The sequence below is a fragment of the Caloenas nicobarica genome, chromosome 5 (genome assembly GCF_036013445.1).
Source record: "Caloenas nicobarica isolate bCalNic1 chromosome 5, bCalNic1.hap1, whole genome shotgun sequence".
Classification (NCBI taxonomy): Eukaryota; Metazoa; Chordata; class Aves; order Columbiformes; family Columbidae; genus Caloenas; species Caloenas nicobarica.
Window position 1 is genome coordinate 54,680,576 of NC_088249.1, and position 19,191 is coordinate 54,699,766.

Genomic DNA, 19,191 nt, shown 5'->3' on the forward strand with positions numbered 1-19,191 from the left:
CCATACTCAAAAGTCTGTAACGATTCTGTCTGTGTCATAATTCCTAGATTAAAAGATGCATTTCTTTTCCATTCTATTCATATTTGGTTTAAAAACCACAGACACCGGTCTGTCTCATTGATGGTTCGTGGTAGAGATGACAGCCGTACCAGCCTAATGTGCCTGTAAAGCTCTATGTTCTGTTTGGCAATGCTTTTGAAATTGATAATAGAGCTCTCAACAAATGTCCACGAGAAAGTGAAACTGTTCAAATCTGGTTTTACAAGGAATAGGCTGTGCGTATCATGTGCTGTTTGCTTGTCTATTATAAATCATTACCAATAAACGTAAGTGAGGAACTGTTACAAAATATAGCCCTGAGCAAAAATTGACACTGTTAGAGAAGACAAGACTTCTTTAAAAATGCAGATCATATGTTTTATCATTAAAATATAGGAAAAAATGGGTCAGAGATGAAAACCAGATCAAGGTGCTGTGTATTGCAATGATAATCGTGCTGTATCACAAGTTATGACAGAATATTTCAGTATTTTAGCTAAAATCACTTTTAGGAGATTTAACTGAATTTAAATGGTAATGGTAAAAATGTTTAAAATCACTGTCAATAATTAACATTTGCGTTTTAGACATTTGGTATTTTACTTTCTAAATATTTGAGGTCAACTTCATTTGACTGGACCTTTCGTTCATCTGCTGGTTTATGTTTTTCTTTGTATTCTACTAGTTGTGTTTCATGATGTTCTTCGACGCATTTGAAAATACTAACACATAACTTTGAGCACTTAGAAATGTGGAGCAATTCAGAGCCTGGGCACTCTCCACCTTTACCCTCAGGATTTATTTTGCTATGCATGTTTCCTTTTTCTTGTTAGAGATCAGATGCTGTATGCTATAATCTTCCATGAAAATGGGATACTTGAGGGTCCTCACTTATTGCAAATTATTTCTTCCTAACAATTTTGTAGTACTTTCCAGAACTGAACCCAAAGACAGGGAGAACGTGTAGTGTCCTTTGCAATGGTTGCAGTTTCAGGGAGCTGGATGCAGAGACTCTGTGCTGCTTGACCTCTCCCAGCTGAATGATGAGGTGGTGTAAGTTTTACCTGTGACAATTCTTAATGTTCTCTGATTCTTTTCAGTGCCTAGTCCAAATACCTTAATGAATTCCTTAAAAATACAAAACTTGCATTGGGAAACTGGTTAATATTAAACAATGATTTTTTGTTTTTAAATAAATAGCAATGAAAATACTTGATATTGTTAAGTATGTCATACTGAGAATAAGACTATGAATAATGATGTCTTAGTTACTTTTTTTTTTTTTTTAAAGGTAGTTAAAATTGGTAGAGATTTCATCTGTGGATCTGGTGAAAGGATAGGAGGTTCAAAGTCTCACTGAATTGAACTTTAAATTGTTTGCACTTAATGGCAACTGGCTAGCTTAATTGTGATAGTGTTTTGTTTTATTTTTTTTTTTGAACTCTTAGACTGATGCAATTATTTATCTTTTGTCTTCATATTTTCATACTGAAGTAAATTAACATGAAGAAAAAAGGGCCCCATCTATTCCCTCCCATGAAAACTTGCAGGCAGTGGAGGGCTTGTGGGGAGGAAGAGAGAAGTTGCCGCATTGTTGTTCTTGGCCACATTGCCAATCAAACAGGCATATTTCCGAAATATTTCCTGGGTAGTTTCAGCTGGGCATAGTAATCTTTTTCTGAACAGTATGCTGCTTCAGACTACCCTGTCCTTTATCCCAGTAGTAGCTGCAGCTCACTGCTAAATGAGGTGGTTCCTGTAGGGATCTGTAAACACATTTTAGGGTTCCCATTGTGCACATATGGAAGGATCATATTGTGTAAGCCTTACTTCAAAATATTGGGCATGATGGTGCCTTGTAAAAGCCTGTTTGTAAGGACTCTAATAAAAATCAGAATTTCTCAAAGTTGCAGAAAGCAGAACCTTTTATTTAGTTTCATTTTATCTGATCAAATTGCTTGTGACTTTAAAATTGTTGTGGGTCTTTGCTACCTTCCTTACTTCCTCTGTTCCCACTGACCTGTGTCCCAATCTGTCGTCCTAAATTTGCTGCTTAACCCGTTTAAAACAATGCCACAATTAGGAATATCAGCGAGAGTGTATCCATATTCTAGTACAGTGCTGTGTCGCATGATACAGCATAGTGCACAAGAGCAAGCACCGACGGCCAAAACCTGCTTGCAGGTTGCAGCTGGAAAGCCCAGCCTTTCGATGCTGCGCCTGAGCTCCTGGAGATGGGATGCACAAGACAAGGCACAGGAGATGTTCCCGGCTATGTGGAGCCTGCGTCTTTTCCTTAACCTCTTCTGCAAGGGTCATAACATATTTAAGCAGTCCTTGTGCCTGCTTTATCCACAAGGGTTAGGATTACAGCCGGCTCTGGTGCAATTGTGCAGTGTGGAAAAAAGCTGCATGTACCTTACTGCTGTTCTTGAATATTCCTTCAGAGAAAAAAAAATGTTGAAGACAGATTCTCAGCTTTGCACATTTTGCTTTTCTGTTTTCCTTTGTAACTGGTGAAACTTTGAAAAGCATGTGAAGGTGTTGTGCATTTACATCAATAAATGCAAAAGAACTTTGTGTATGCATTAGTAGTGACTGGATACAGAAAAGGTAATCCATGATATCACTTAATAATGCAAGTTTTTCAAGAAGAATTTAAGTTTAGGTTCATTTCTATGAACCAGACGAAAATATTTTTTTCAAGTATATATCCTACCTAGGACACTCTTTTATATTTTATAGGATGCCCAGAGCTACTGTACATATAAAACACAATTTCTGGTTATGAGATCTTTGCGTCACCGAAATGCAAATTTCACTCCTGAATATGTAGGCCACTTGCTGAATAACCTAAAGAAATATATGGTGAAAATGTTAGTTCTCATATATTCAGATTACCTCATTCAAAGCTTTTCCTCAAGTTTTTAATATCCTGAAAGTCCCAGTTCTGAGGCAGCTTGCAGTTCAAACTTCATTTTCGGTTCTTAGAGTGAAGTCATTTAAATAAACAAATAAAAGTGGCACGTCATGCGTAGATTGTGCCAAAGTACACCATGTGCTAGCTAGAATTAATTGTCATGAATCCTCACAAATTTATAATAACAACAATGCAGATACATATGTTTGTCCCTAGCATCTCTGATGACACTCGCAGTACTTTAAACATGCACAAGTAATATCCCAGCACAGTTCTGACCTGTGTTTATTTTTAGTATTTCATGAATCATCTTCTTTAGCTGTTTTTCTTTTTCACTGAATGAAAGGCATATAAATCTTATTGCTAAATAACACTAGGATATTTGATAGTAAAAATAAAATCCCTCCTTTTCTTTGTGAATAGCCGGATGGATGTGTTTACCCTTTTGAGAGATTTAGATTTGATATTTTTGTTACGTTTTGTTTTCTTCCTTGTAATTATGTTGGCACTTTGCTGATCCCTAGTTGTGCATTATTACAATGGAAGGTGACAATTTGATTGTCTTCAGTTGGAGAAACAAGTAATTTTATATTCACCAAGCTGTCAGGTAACACTACCTCACAGTACTAAGAGCTCCTGGCAATGTAGTTTGGCACCTATATTTAAGTGCTTTGATGCTTGTGTAACCAGTAGAGAAATATTTTTCCTGCTAGAAGTGTTTTTAGGCTTATATATTAAGGTTTTTATTAAAAAGAGAGTTTGTAACTGAGCTGTGGAGCCATTGTTTCATGTTACACGGAGGTACTAATTAGGTGGTTTAGTGCAACTGGCTACAGGTGAGCCTGAAATTGCTACTTCATTTCACTGTCTACTGAAGTGCTCTATTTCATTTAGAAATAAGAATCAAAAATATGGTAAGGAGGGAGGAGAACAGGGAAGGAGAGGAGGGAAGTCTGACCGTAGATAAAATATTTCATTTCTGAATTAAGTGATACAGAGAAATAGCACATGACCATTTGTTTTCACACCTGTAGGGTTGAAAATTACCTGTTAAACTCATTATGTGGAATCTTAAGCACCTCCTGAAAATGAAATGTAGGAGGAAAAAATTAAGAATACTGTGTCTTACCACTCGAGTATGTATCTCATAGACTACTGAAAGGATTTAATGAACCTTTCAGGAACTTCTGCCCATCAGGTTTAAGTGTGGCCAGGAAGATTTTGAGTTATTAGAACAAGTTTTTAACTAGCTTTGTAAGGGAAAGGAAAAAAAAAAAAGTATTGTTCTCCACAAAGTCTCAACTCAAAGTCTAAACATGCTAAAATAAATTCCTCTTAGTATTTTCAGGCATCCTTTATCAAAAGCATTTATACAATCATTCTGCTAAACAAGTCATTCTATTGTATAAAATATGTGAATTAATGCTTATTTATAGCAACCATTGTGTTTTAATTGTATTGTTAATGATTGCTTTTATTTATATTGTCTATTCTGTTACTTGTTGCCTAAAAGAACAAATCCTAATAAGTTGCCGATGGATAAATTTTGGCACTCTCACTCTTGTTCCTGTAGTTAATGGTGAGGATAGCTGGAAGTCACTACTGCATTTTTTCTTTTTCCAACAGTAAGAAACTGGATAGGCAGAGACACATGGCATAGTCATAGGACTTTAAAGGCGGTCACCACTGAGCAGCTCATACCAACCAATTAAACAGAGGTGGTTACGTGATGTAACATTATCAGGAGAAACAATTCATGAGTCAAAGCATTCCAGGGCATATGAGCTCCAGTCCAAAGAACAGTCTCAAGCTGTTTAAATAACGTGACAGCAATATTGTCAGCTAAATATAAACTATAGAAAATATTAACTATGGTGACTGAAGATGAGCACATCCCAGGTGCTAAATGACTATTCTTTCACTGCCCTTTACCACATTCAATGTGAGTTCACCTTAGGCATTTTCAGTGAAAGCTCCTGGTACTGAATAAAGAGAATGGAACATTTAACCTACTAGAAAGGTAGGTTGTATTTTTAGCCTTTGATGAATCTGAATAAACACTTTGGATTTTCACTGAAAAGTCATCAGAGGCTATGAGCCTGTTTTCCTGCATTCATTTTAATGTTTTTGACAACTGGATGAATAGACAGGAACTTGTTCCCTAACCCTAATATTTTACTGCGACTACATGGCTGAGAAGGTCACTATAATAGCAGAATGTAAGAGAAAGACTTTCCAAAAAAGTCTGTTTAGCTCTCACATTGTTTGATTACAAATGAGAAGAAATACCATAAAAATTGTTCCAAACCCTCTGAGCTTTGAAGGAAGCCTGAATCTGAAGTCAAACTTTGTGATTTGGCTTCATATCTATTAGCAGAAATGTAATTTGTCTGGATTGGAAAAACAAATGCGAGAATAGCTGAGTGTGTATGTTGGAAGTCAAGGGTGTATTGCTTAGCTTGATGCCTATTTCAGCTAGAGATTTGGGGGCTCAGTTAATGTTATAGCTGTCGTTTCTTGAATCATGTTTGCTTCCATTCCTTACCCCCACCTTTTACTTCTAAGGTGATACCTGTGACTACCATAAACTCTAATGTTGCAATGCTGCTCATGATCTATATGTAACTAAGTCCTGTAGTATTCCTGCAAAATGAAGCCAAGGAAGAGCTTGAGGGAGTTGAGCTGGTTTGCCTAAGGCCTTGCTGTGACTCAGAGCCAGGAACAGAAACTGGGAGATTCTCTCCCATTGCTGCTTTGTCAGTTTATATGGGTTTTGTGCATAGGGATTCATGTTGGAGTGTGTCTCCCCAGGAGAACAGTCTGTCAATAACTGTTCATTTGAATTACTAAGGCTCCTTGAAAACAGACAAGAGATTTCATAATTTTAGGAAATAACTATTTATTCTAAAATGGTAGACAGATCATCGTGTTAGATTTACAATGAATTACATTACTGAGTTATGCCTATAGAACATTGTTTTTCAGGGGCAGAGCTGTGAAATATTTTGGCTATTGGCGAAGCATGTTCATTTTTCTTTAAGTCTGTCCGAACACTACTGTAACTGGTGTCTTTATACAACAAAAATAAAGATCAGTTTTCCTGAATGTTTAAACTATGCTAAACTGGTTTGCCGCTATAAGTGAGTTGTTCCAGTAACTTCTATGCAACTGTGTCAGTGTAGCCTGTTCTACTTCAGGCCTGTACTGGTACAGGTGAACTTGCACTGCAAAATAGATTGGATTGCATGAAGGATGCTCCATGAGTATGCTCTTGGGTTTCAGAAGGACTTTGAGGATCTGTGAAGGATACAAGTGATGAATGTGCCATAGGTATGAAAGAGGAGGATACTGTGGGCAGTGCAGGCAAAGACAAGTATACAATGCATTTAATTTACCCTAAAGCTGAGTGCTGACTTGTAAGGGAAGGTGCTGTAAGTCATTATGAGAGGAGCATGCACATTTGTTGCTCATTTAGAAGGTGGGGAGGGCTGGGATGTTGTGGCTGAATTTTACTTTTTGTGAACACCAGATTAGCATAAAAGTTTAGAAGGAAATATTTAAAAGATTATGAGTACTTCTAAAAATGGTTTCTCTTAATTTATTTAGTCCTGGAGTCACCAAAGCACTTAGACATGCGCTTAACTTTTTGAAATGGAGTAGTCCAATTTGAAATTAGTGGACTGCTTGCATACTTACAGTTAATCATGCACTTAAGTACTTTAATTTGGCACTTTGGGGAAAAGGAATGGAGACTGTTCATAAAAGCCTTGTAAGTGAATGTATTTCTAATCTAATCTGGTTCCAATCTCCTGTTGGAGCTGTAGACCTGGGTTATGTCTATACTGCAGTCACTAAAGCAGGATGAATTAGTCCATTGGAGTACCATGCTACTGTAGTTGGAGTGCTAGCAGAAACAAGCTTGTTTAAAACTGGTTTGGGTATCTCAGCAGTACAAAGTGGTCATTTATGTAGCTGCAGTGTGGACATGCCTTTAGCTTTCTGAATGCTTGGTGAGGCTGGAGCACAGCAGAAGCTGGAGTCTCCAGCGAACTACAAGTCTGCTTTGTCATATATCTTTTTATTGCTTAATATATATGTTTTTGAAATAGCGTCTGGCCTATCACGTTGTTATTTCTGTTAATACTTTTGGCTTGATTCTGCAATGTCTAGCAGCTAAAACTCCAGGTTTCGCCATAATTTCCTTTGTAAGCTTTAATCATTTGAGCAATCAGCAGGGATGGAAGATTTTGGGCTTTGGAAGCCTTTCATGTCAGGAATATATTATAATTGTTTTGAAAAAGAAGATATACATTGTTTGAAGTATTTGACACCATAGAAAGACCTTAGGGAAAAAAACCCTATTATTATTTGTATTTAGATAGGTATAACACATACTGTCAGCAGGAAAAAAGGAAAACTAATGTTTCAAGAATCTGACTGGCAGTCTTCATTAGAGCAGAAAGAATTTTTTTTCTGGATTAAATTAAAAAATCATGTTAGATATATAGAGAATGAAGCTGTTTAGGACTGTGCTTAGCAGTTCAATTTTAGCTTTACTACCTCAGTATTGAGGCTGACTGAAACAGGGGTCCAGTTCCTCAGCTTTACTGAGGTTTTGATAAATGATCCTATTCTTGTTCTGTCTTGAGTTCAAAATGACACAAAATTTATTCTATCCAAACTAAGATTTATTTAATTCTCAAAACTAAGTAGGTGACAGGACTTCAGATAATTAGGGCCTCTTTCAACTTTTTGTTTCATTCCCATTAGGTATATTTTCCACCTTTAGTGATTGCTGTGTTCAGCTAATCTGCCAATTTAACCAAAGCAACAATCTCACAATGTAGTTTTCTTTCTGATTGTGTGCTGTGTAATCAATATACTGATATAATGTGAGTGTAATTTCCTCTCTTATTTTATCTCCACTGCGCAGTATTATAAATAAACAGCTAAAAAAGAAAAAAGAAAGAAAAGCACCAAACAAATCTGTTGCGTCTTCTTTTAAGATTGTACCACTGTAGACACTTGTTCTAGTAAAGTAGAATTGGACCCACTTGATTGCATTTAAATTTTTCATGCTTCAGCAGTTTGTCTGGGAGCACAGTAAAGAAAACCCCCCGAGCGAGGATAGTTTAGAATAATAGAACTTGATTTTGTGTATTATAGCGGCACCATTTGCGCTGCTGTAGTTAGGGTTGTGTCAGCACTTCCATTATAAACCCCTGTTTGCAGGGGTTATAACTAGGGAGATATTTTTTATCAGAAACTTTTTAAAAAATCATTTGAGTGGATTTAATTGATAATATGAGAAAAAATAAATTATAATGGAAATTAGTAAATTTCTGACACCTTTTACAAGCCTTATTTATTATGAATATTGATTTTTTTTTTTCCCCCTCTCACTGGGGATTTTAGCAAACACATTTTGAATATTTTAAATGTAAAATTGGGAAGTTATTATGGCTTAAAATTTGACTGCTATTCATACTCATATTTTAACATTAAAACATTTTAACCAACAAACCTGTTTTATGGTTTAATGTTATCATAAACATAAACTACTCAAACGGGCCAGATTCTTCTCCCTTTGAATTGGTTGAGACCTTGGAGTTACAGGCTGAACTCTGCCTTTGGACCTGATGGAGTTCTGTGTACAGAATTTTCACGTTTAAGTAAAAACCAACAGGTAACGAGTGAAAACCTGCATGAGGTAATTGACTGGCTAATACCCAGTCACAGAGTTTTTATTTGCTCTGCTTTACTGATTAATAACCCAGGCATAATCAATATTTGGTGCATAGCCTGGCACCCTCAGAAGCCATGTACACTTGGGGTATATTGATTAATGAGTGTGCTGGGAAAAAATGGTGGAGGGCTTATTCTAGCAGAGTCTTGAATCTCTGTCCCTTTTACCCAAATGTTTAAAATCTAGCAAGCAAAAACCTGAAAGGTACTATTAAGTGTGGACCTCTGACCATAATTAATGCACTGAATCTTGCCATTTTAACAAAGGTTTGAGGGGAAATAGAAATGAAACACATCCCTAAAAATCATGTCATGGGGAGATCAAGTGCCTGGGAGGCCTGCCTGAGCTTGTCTTTCTTTTCAGGCTCCAGGACTGTAGGTAACTGAGTAAAGTGTGGTATGAAAACGTGTCTGACCATGATGCAGCAGTGGAGAAAGAGGGTAGGCGAAGCTAGAAAGCATTCGAACCCTGCTCTTGGTCCATTCTCTTAGTCTAGTACAGAAAAAAGTTGCTGGGCATGGCTTGAGATTATTAGTGAATGAGACTTTGTCAACATGATTTTATTTTAAAGGTTAACAGAGTCCCTTTTTCTCTATGTAATCAATTGAAACAGAAGAACGTGAATAGAGATTTTTATTTAATTGTATTTAAAACATCATGAAAAAGAGGAACGTACATTAGTGTATATGGCAACGAAAGTGTTTCCTCGATAGTGCATTACCAGTAGATAGCTTTACTGAACGGTCACTTGAGGAAACACCAAAAGCCTGTTTATGAAATAGAGGTGAAGCCTTTCTAGACTAATTATATTCAGCATGTAATTTCTAAACTTCAGTCTGAATTTTGATTTTCAATTAACATTCCCAATTTGAAGATAATTTTCTATTTAATGTAATTGCAGGAAATAATTTATTGGCTGATTAAGACTGAGGGCCCAGCCTTCCTTAAGAAAACACTCCCTAACAAACCAGCCTTTAAAGCCAACTCGTAGCTTTGGACAGATTCAGCCTATTTTTGCAGCTGCAGAGTTGTGTTTAATTAGGATTGTGCACTATTATTCATTGGTGCAGTTTGTAGTTGAAATTATTCTTAAGAGACATTTTCATTTCTAGTTTTGTGTCATGATTTATTTATGGTGAAGAAGCAGCCATAGCTATTGCTTTTCACAGAAGCTCATTTGGTTTGAAACAGGAATGAGGTCTGCTGAGAAGGTGAAAGAAAATGAAATCCTTTATTGTGACTTTCAGTTTTCATGTCTGGTTTCCAAATTGCATAGAACATTGACTTACATTTTCATGTAAGTGACTACATTAACGTGACTAATGAGAAAAGGGAAAGTAAACCTTTTATTTTATCTTGGATCATAGTAATTATGAACCAGAACCTTTTGAAGTATGTACAATAATGCCGGTTGCTGAACTCTTGGCATGTTCGCTGTAGCATCAACACAAATTCTCTAGCATAGTAAGAATGTAATACATGGTTTAAATTCCTCAGTTTGCTTATTGGCAACATTAATATTAGACTCCCACTTACACTCAGGCTCCACTAAAGAAAATACAAACCTTTTTTTCTCCACCAGTATCGAGTTTAAGAGGGAGGATTATCTCTATTTACAGAATAGTTATTCTAAATAGGTATCAGTGTTTTAATATGTTTCAAAGCACTTCAAAGCTTGTAATACTTTCATATAGAACTGTACATAATTAGATTAGTTGATCCTATATTAATTTTTTTTTTTCACTGTAGGATACTGAATCTGAACTCCCTCATTAATTGTGAGAAATTTAACATTAGCTGTTAAATCCTGTATGAAACACAGGCTGCTACATAAAAACTACTGTTTAAATTGGAATTAACTTAATTATTTTTCTTTGCACTTGATATTTCCTTCACTGTAATATTCATGAAAGCATGTGACAGATTTGTAAATTTAACTGTTAGTCTCAGATTTCCAGACCCTTTAATCAGTATTTATTTGTCTGTAGAAACAGTACTAGCAAGTTAATGATTTGCTAATTTGAAAAATGCTCATGTGGTTTCCCATGTTAACTGATTTGTGCATTTTTAAAGAAATGGTATGAAATCAATTATTGTTAAAAAGCAATTAAGGTGAAGATCTTATTCCTTAGTTTCTCAACAATTTCAGTGTCAAGGATATTGTAAAGTTACTAAAACCTGGGAAAATAGCTAATATATTTTAGCTGTCTTTCAGGTTTATTAATGATTGTTTTAACAGTTGCAGTTAATCTTATTAGAAATTTTAAACAAAGCGTTTTCAGATTTTGAGTTGAAGTCACTTATATTTTCATCTAAGTGCAGAAACTGTGGTGAAAGCTGTGTTTGCATATGAGATGGTAGTAAGAGGCCATTATTAGCGAAAGACATTTAACATAAATCAATGCATTTATTCATTACATTTTTAAGTCATTTGAAGTAATTTGTTGAGCTATATCCTGTACTCAATGCCTAATATGAAATGAAATATAATTATTTTTGATTTTTGGTTCAAACTGTAAAGATTACTCAGATGTGATATATCCATTTACAAAACTGTTCAGTTTTAGGACACTTTTCACATGAGTTTCTCAAAACACTTTTCAAAAGGTAAAATGGGGTAAAATTTTAAACAGATTAAGAGCGGATACAGCTTTGAACAGACAGCAAAAGGACTTATTTCGCAGATTTTAAAATGCATTTAAAATTCTCATCTGTGTAGAAAACATCTTTTGCTTGCAAGGAATGAGGTTAGGAAAGCATGGTGAACTCTCTCATTCAAACCTTTGCTTATAACCTTCAGATTGCTCGTGGGAGTAAGAGTTTAAAGACTTGAACTCTTATGTAAGATCAACATAAATATACCAATAAAATCACTATTTTCTTATGGCTGGAGGAAATGATATTGTTTGACAAGTCTTAATGAATAGAATTGCGTCATATAATTTAAGCCTGACCTTGACTTGGCATCAGTGAATACTTTATCTTGGTGTTTTGGATCCAGATCCCCCAAACCCCATACTTTTTGGAGTACTTTTGTTGACTGCATATGATTAATTTTTAAGTGTTCTAGGCAAGTGTGGTGTGTTTAGAGGACTATTTCAAGCTTGATTTTTGTCATTTAACACCAATGTTTTCTTTTTGTCTGCTTTTCTTGTTTTGTAGAAGAATGTCTTCCAAGCAGGCTACCTCTCCATTTGCATGTGCAGCTGATGGAGAGGAAACAATGACCCAGGACTTAGCATCACGAGACAAGGAAGAGGGCAACAGTGATCAGCATGCGACCTCTCATCTGCCTCTACACAATGTAATGCACAACAAACCTCACTCTGAGGAGCTACCGACTCTGGTCACGACCATCCAACAAGATCCTGAGTGGGATGGAGTCATCTCAGCCCAACATAGAATGGTGAGTTTCACAGTGGTTTTCTAAATTAGTATTGTAAAAGAGTGTTCACTTCCATTTTGAAAGACATGTTCAGTATAATCCTTCACAGGTGTAAAGCTTTTTAAATGTTAAAGTGTCGGTGTTAGTAATAGATCAATATCAATATGATGTAATTGTAAATTACAATTGTATAATCTTCTTAAGTATACAGGTCTATATGAATGAGGTCATTTGATGAGTTCACCTTCGGAAAGGAAATGCATCTATTCATCATGTTTTCATTCATAACTTGATTTATGTCATAACCTCTCTAGCTCATATATTCAAGCATTAATTTCTGACAGGGGGATGTAGCTCACAACTGTTTGTCTTCTGCAAAGTGTTGTGCTGATGGAAGAAACTTTAATGTATTTTTTTACTTGTCTCTCAGAAATAGAACCCACCCAATCGAGAATATTATAGCTTTACATCACAACAAAGAGGCTGGCATTTTAGGTGAGACAAACATCCTGCTGTATTTGTAGGAAATTACACTTTTTGTGGAGGGCAAAGGTGTTTATGAGTAACTATGTTATGCTCTTTTGCTCTAGATCACCAGTTTGTATATAGGTGATGTTAGCAATGATCACTATTATTATCTGTATTCTCTTCAGTAGCCTAGATAAAATTTTTTTGCAGTTGTTATTCTATCTCTGCATCCCCCAAGTTCTACAATAAATGGGGAAACTGAATGAAGACTGAATGGGTGTAACTTCCTGGTCAATTTCTTTTCCTGGTATGTGTTCCTGAGGAACAGAATTAACATACATTGAGCAGCCAGGTGTTCTGTAAATGCAGAACATCATAATTCCAGACTATCCATAAAGTGACTTTCACAGACATTACATTCATACAGTTAGTTTAGAAGGAATGCTCCTCATTTTCATAAAATGTCTTCTGTATTTTTAGTAAATGTCTATGAGCAGATTTTTTTGGCAAGCCTTTTTTTTTTTTGTACAAATCAGCAGCTTTCAATAAGGTTAAAAAACAATTGTAGATTTTTTTTGGACAGGATTAGCAATTATGAACTTATTTCAAATTTGACTAGAAATAAAAATACTAATGCATTAATAACATAGATACTGGAATTCTTCATGCATATTATGATGCCTGGAATTAATTAAACAATATCACTACCATAGTATCTATTTTGTTTATATAGTAAGGTTTTTTTTCCTTTCTAAAATCAAATTGATTCAAAAGATCAAATCAAACCAGAAAAATGCTACCTAATCTGAAACACACAATTTAACCTAGTGCAGAATTTTCTGTCAAGCCTAAAATATTCCTAAATATTTGGGTGACTGTCATGAAGAGGGCAAAATTTCAACTGTAAAAATGGTTTTAAAGAAAAATAATTATAGGTTGGTAACTTGGCAAGTTAGGTTGTAAGTTGTGGATATGGCTTCTAGGCAGAATTGTCAGATGGAACCTAATTTTGGAAGGAGGGTCACTCTTTTGCCCAAGTCATGCGATAAACACACCAGAATAATTTTAATTTCTGTGCTATCAGGAGGACAGACTAGAAAGGATTGATCAAGTTTGCTGATAGAAAAAAATAAATTTGTGAATTCATCAGCTACTTTCCTATTAATTCAGAGAGGCATCTGCACTTTGAGAATTTCGATCTTAGGACACCAATAACATTGATAAAATGGCTCTGTGTCCCAGAGAGGAAGGAACTCCTAGCCTCTAAGAGCCCCTCAAAGCATTTGGTTTTGATTCAGGCTGTTCCTTGGGCCTGGCGTAATGCTTAAGCCAAAGTGATAGAACTTCTTGCAGTACGATCAGTTGTACTCATTGGTGTTGCTCTCAAGTGGGTTTACACTTTTCAGCAAGAGAGTGCAATCTCTGTTTTCTTTCTCAATGCTGCACTATCATGTCAACGCTTGCTGTACCTCTGGACAGACATGAATCAATACTCAGCTTAGCATGTTTCAGAACAGGTGTGTAAACTTTGCTTGAGTGACTTAGCACTCTGGTTTTCCTCTCTCCTTTTTTTTGGTAAATATTCCATCACATATGTAGATGAATGTCCTGGAAATCATTAGGTGTTTCCACAATTCCCTTGGGTTAAATCTGGTGGATGTATGTCATCTTTATTTAGGTAGGTCTCAGCTAAACCAAACAGATCGTTTTGCCCAGCTCAGAGCTGGGTATAATTTACTAGGCTTGGCTAGAAGTGAAAACTGCAGTTCTAAGGCATGCTGTTTGGTCACACTTAAAAAGAGATCTAAAATGTACAGACCAAGGTCCCAGTGTATTTAGAGTTACATGAGTTAGATGACTAGTTAATCACAATAGTGAAGTGGTGAAAAACACTTTTTTCTCCTTGAGGGACTGTGATTTAAGGTAATCTGTTTGACTTTTTTTTTTTTCTTTCTCTCTCTTATTTTTTTTGTCCCTTCCTTCATGAGCAAATCTTTAAGCCTCAATTAATTGCACAAAGTTTCCCTGAGTTCCCCTCAGTCTCCACATAGTCATCAATATTGCTAAGGAAGAATTCAGAGGCGCCTTCAAGTTTCCTGATTAAGGCAATTTCATACTCCTTTAAGAGAGTGTAGGAATTTCTTTCCAGAAAGACAAATTCCAGGAGGTGGGTTGGGCAATTTTGAGATAGGTGCTGTGGTAGTGACCACTTTTCTACTTAATAAAACTGAACTCCCAGAAGGTAAGCACTTTCTGACCTTTCCCAGCTGGATCCTTTCAAAGCAGATTTGAAGAAGCACCTGCTCATACCATTTACACTAGAAGTAAAGACAGGAGTGCTGTCATTAAAATGCATCAATAATGTGTGTTGTCTGGTTATGAGATAGTAAATTCAAAGAATGTTGTGTCGACGTAACAGGGAGGAAAAAAATTCTCATTTGTGTGGTATCTAAATGAGGGCACAATCCTGTATCCTTTGTACCCTTATAACTACTAATTTGTGAGAGCACACAGTATGCAACGTAACACGCTACGAGGGCCGTACCGATCTTAGGTGAAAAAAAGATACTGTAGTTGGGCAGTTTGACTGAAAAAAAAGATTGTGTATTCCCCCCACCCACCCCTTTATGGTATGCAGCACTTTCTGTAATATAAGATACCTTTAAACTACATTGTGTATTATCATTAAAAAAACCACACCGGCTAGAAATGTTTTCAAACTTTCACTCCCTTTTGATATCAGGCATTGCTTTCCACTGAGTCCTTTGTGTATTCTGAATGTCTGGAAGCCAAAATATTTTGTTTTAACTCCCACTCTATAGTATTTCCCAGCTGTGTACTTATATGGTGTAATAAAAGGATTTAACAAATGGGAAATAGCAGCTGCATTTGGAAATTCCCTTTGTGCTCCCTTTTCATTTGACAGATTCAGCAATGTGTAACAACTGTAATACACAACTGTAACGTCAGACCTGTAATGACTTACACTGCGAGTATCATATCACCAGCCAATTTGATGTTACAGTGGGAGAAAATAAACCAACCAAAAGATTTCTGTAATTTCATATTGCTGAGCTGAAAAGATCATATGTATATTTCTGATTGCAACTTAATATAAAAATAACTGGACATATGGGTAATTATTGCTGCCTGTAGTTCTACTAGAAAATAAAATCTGTTTTAGGCTAAGGATGTATTTGTTTGCTGCAGTAAACTGTAGGGAAGAGGGCACAGTGGTACTAAGATAGTGAGGAAAGTACCCTGTTTTCTCCCATGGACAGTGAATAGCAGGCAAGATATACCGTCAAATGTTTAGATTGCATCCAAAACCTGGCTCTTGGGGCCACAGGCTGAGAGAGGATGAGGGGGGAAACCAACAGCACTTACTTTTGCTAAATTTAGTAGTAACCGAATTGTTGTATGCCAAGAATATGTTTAGTAGTAAATATGTAAGTAAACGGAGAATCATAATTCATGCTTTGTTCACTGGAGAATCAGGAATGGTCCTCATCTTCATAGAGAGCCCCAAACAGCTTGTGAGATAAATTATGAAGGTTTTTAATTTTTGCTCTGAAGTATCAGCAGAAAGCAGTGCCAACAGCAAGATGGAAAATCAGATGGACAAATGCCTTGATCTTCTTTGAGGAATGAGATGGTGCATTCTCATGGCTGTAAGGGTTAGGTGTGGGCCTTGTGAATGATACATTTAAGCAGCTTTAACCTAATCCAATCTGCAATCTTTCTCCAAATTGCAGAATTCCCCCAATCCCCTGCACCCCCACAACAGTAAAAAAAATAGACTTCCCATCCCTGATCCCAGTATAACAATCTGGTAACAGAGAGGGTTTGTGAAGAGCTTGCAGGTGCTGTGCTGATTGCTGTGGGTGCTGATGGGTTGCTCTGACGGTCACTGTACTCTTTTCTTTTCCTACCGATGTTCCTCCCCTGCCCAGCACCTCAGAAGGTACATAGAGTGTGCGTGCACCAAATGAGGGCATCTGCACCTTTGTGCTCTACTGTTGCTTGGAATGATCCAGTGAGAGGCTGTTACAGGGAACCACAGCAGCAAGTTGAGTCTAAAGGATGGGTGTTATTTCTCTGTGACCGAGGCAAAACAAACATATACAAATACAAGTTAATTACCTTCAAATATATGCTACGTTTCCCCATACATTTTGTAACATCATTCAAAGACAGCTTGGATTTAGAAATGAAATGTATCTCATTGGATTTTATCTCAAATGGCAACATTGAGATATATTTCATAATTATGTCAAGTCTCTGTCTTTTGTTGACTTCTTGCCAAACGAGTGAAAGGCGTGCTACCTTTCCACTGTGTCTGCACGTATGTCTCAGTGGTGCTGATAGCAGGATTGTATATACAGCAGGAAAAGTGAAGATCTCTTAATGGCACATGTATTTGTTCCTTTTAAAATAATTTTACATCACTGAGTATCAAATTTAACTTTATGTAGCTTCAGCAAAACTACTGGCATCAGAAAGGCAGAAATAAGTGGTATCCTGACAGTCTTAATGTTTCAGTGCTTACTGGCTCTACATAAAACAAGCACAATCCTGTCGCTCCCCCATCCCTGCTGTTAACTTCTCTTGTTGAAAGTTCTTCCCTTTAAGGAAAATAAACTCAGGTTTTCAGTAAAGATCATTAAAAAACATTTACACATGCTAAACGTTGTGAATTTGTTGTTATATAAATTCACGGCTTCAAATTCTCAAAAGTTATAGATACAATTACATGTTTTGAAATTTTATTTTTATTCATTTACAGGCTAGATATGAGCATATAAAATGCATCAAATATGAATGCCCTAAACTCTGGCAATTCTGTCTCTGCTAAATTGCTCATGCAGCTGTTACTTATGTGTAGAAATCTGAGTTTTGTGATGATCGAAAGCAATTCTACTGTGCTTGTGACATTATTTTTGCATGCCAGGTAGTGCATCAGAATTCTTATCTAACTAAAGAGATAAATACCTTCATATGTAATTGCATGAGTACAAAGTTTTGGCTGAAACTAAAGAGTATGAAAAAGCAGATGATATGATATTTTATTTTTTCCATAAAATAGACTTATTTGAGAAATATATTGCAGAAAAGATAGGTTTGTGGGGTTTTTTTTTCCCCTGAGCATGTTGTTTTGATTCAAAAAGCATTTGGGTATGTGCTTAACTTGGCTTTATTAGGACTACCAGCAATTATAATGTTAAGCACAGGTCTAAAGGTTTGAAAGATCGAGGACTTAGATTTACTAGCTCTAGCATAAAAGATGGTTACATTTCATATTAAAAATAATACGACAATTCCCTAAAAGTTTGCAGGATAATGTGCCTACTGGGGGTGGTGAAATACAAAATTGACTTTATTTTAAGAAGAATCAAATAGTTGTTCTTTTTGGCATTCCTGTTATAATTCTATTATTTTCATTTTGACGCTGTACAATTTTTTTTTTCTCCAAGTGCACTGTTTATTTTAAACCTTTCCCTATATTCTAGGGTGAACTGTGTTTAAATAGAATTAATCATCACCTGAATTCTTCCCAAAAGCCCTGTAGTTTATGTTTTCTAAACCTGTGATAATCTTATTTCTTTCTCTTGTTTTAACATTTACTATTTTTTGTAAGGCAATTTCTGAAAAGTTTTTAATTCACTTATGTATATTGACATGAATTTTTTCAAAAGTAGAACCATTAACACGCTCTAAATTGTTACATTTTTTTTCCTTGGGCAAGAAGGAATCAGGTATGCATGCTGATTAACACACTCCAGTCATTAACATGTGATTATGTGGGCTGCATATTGAGCACCTGCCAAAAGATAAAATCCAGCACTTTACTACATCTGTGCAAGGACTTCTTGCATTTCTTTTGTACTTTGACAGCTCAAGAAAAAACAGACTTTGGTATCTTTGTTCAGCATAATAAAACTGTATACATAAAATGTCATCATGAAGAAAGGAAGGATACTACATGTATTTATTTTAATCTTTGAGGCCATGAAAAATCCAGTGACTGAGACTTACAGAGCACCAAGTGTAATATGAATCTCCTAATGTACTGTATCACTGACATTCATATACAGTTTACAGCATTCCTGCATGTTTATAAGGATTATCTGCTCTGGGATTCAGCCAATGTTATTGTAATTCACAACAGTTTTATGTGATACCTTTATGTCTCATAAATGTCTTGTTTTTATTTCAATCTTCCAAATGTTTCATCAGTGTTTACCTTAAAGAAATACAAGTACTCTCTGCAGCAGGATGGTTTCCTGCATGTATTCCTCTGCAAATGCTAAAAGAGAAACATAAAGCATGTAATACATGTCATGTAACTATATACAGAGAAGGAATTCGATGTGCATTTGATATTGCTAAAAGCATAAATACAAATTTTATTTTGATATTTACAATAGATCCAGTTGTAAGTTGGACAACTATGACGATCTAATAGGAAGAAGTTGGATATATACAAAGTGATCTGGAATATCCAAGCTACACAATCCTTGTTTTGTTTGGCAGCTTCTGACGAGCATACATCACAAAATATGTGTCTTTATTTACCAAAAAGGCAAACAGTGATAATCAGCTGGAACTGATCACAATACATCTTCAGTTTGA

At 35.9% G+C, this 19,191-nt stretch overlaps 1 protein-coding gene across 11 annotated transcripts in view; it reads left to right on the forward strand.

Moving 5' to 3' along the window:
* The window catches only part of SOX6 (SRY-box transcription factor 6), a 377,869-nt gene that overhangs the window by 127,431 nt on the left and 231,247 nt on the right, over positions 1–19,191 (forward strand). For 10 of the 11 annotated variants that reach the window (XM_065635311.1, XM_065635316.1, XM_065635314.1 and 7 more), the window contains one exon: positions 11,868–12,111. In XM_065635311.1, coding sequence (XP_065491383.1) covers positions 11,872–12,111 — 240 coding nt within the window. In that variant the 5' untranslated portion in view covers positions 11,868–11,871. The remainder of the gene's footprint in view (positions 1–11,867; positions 12,112–19,191) is intronic. The other variant, XM_065635317.1, reaches the window with a different exon arrangement.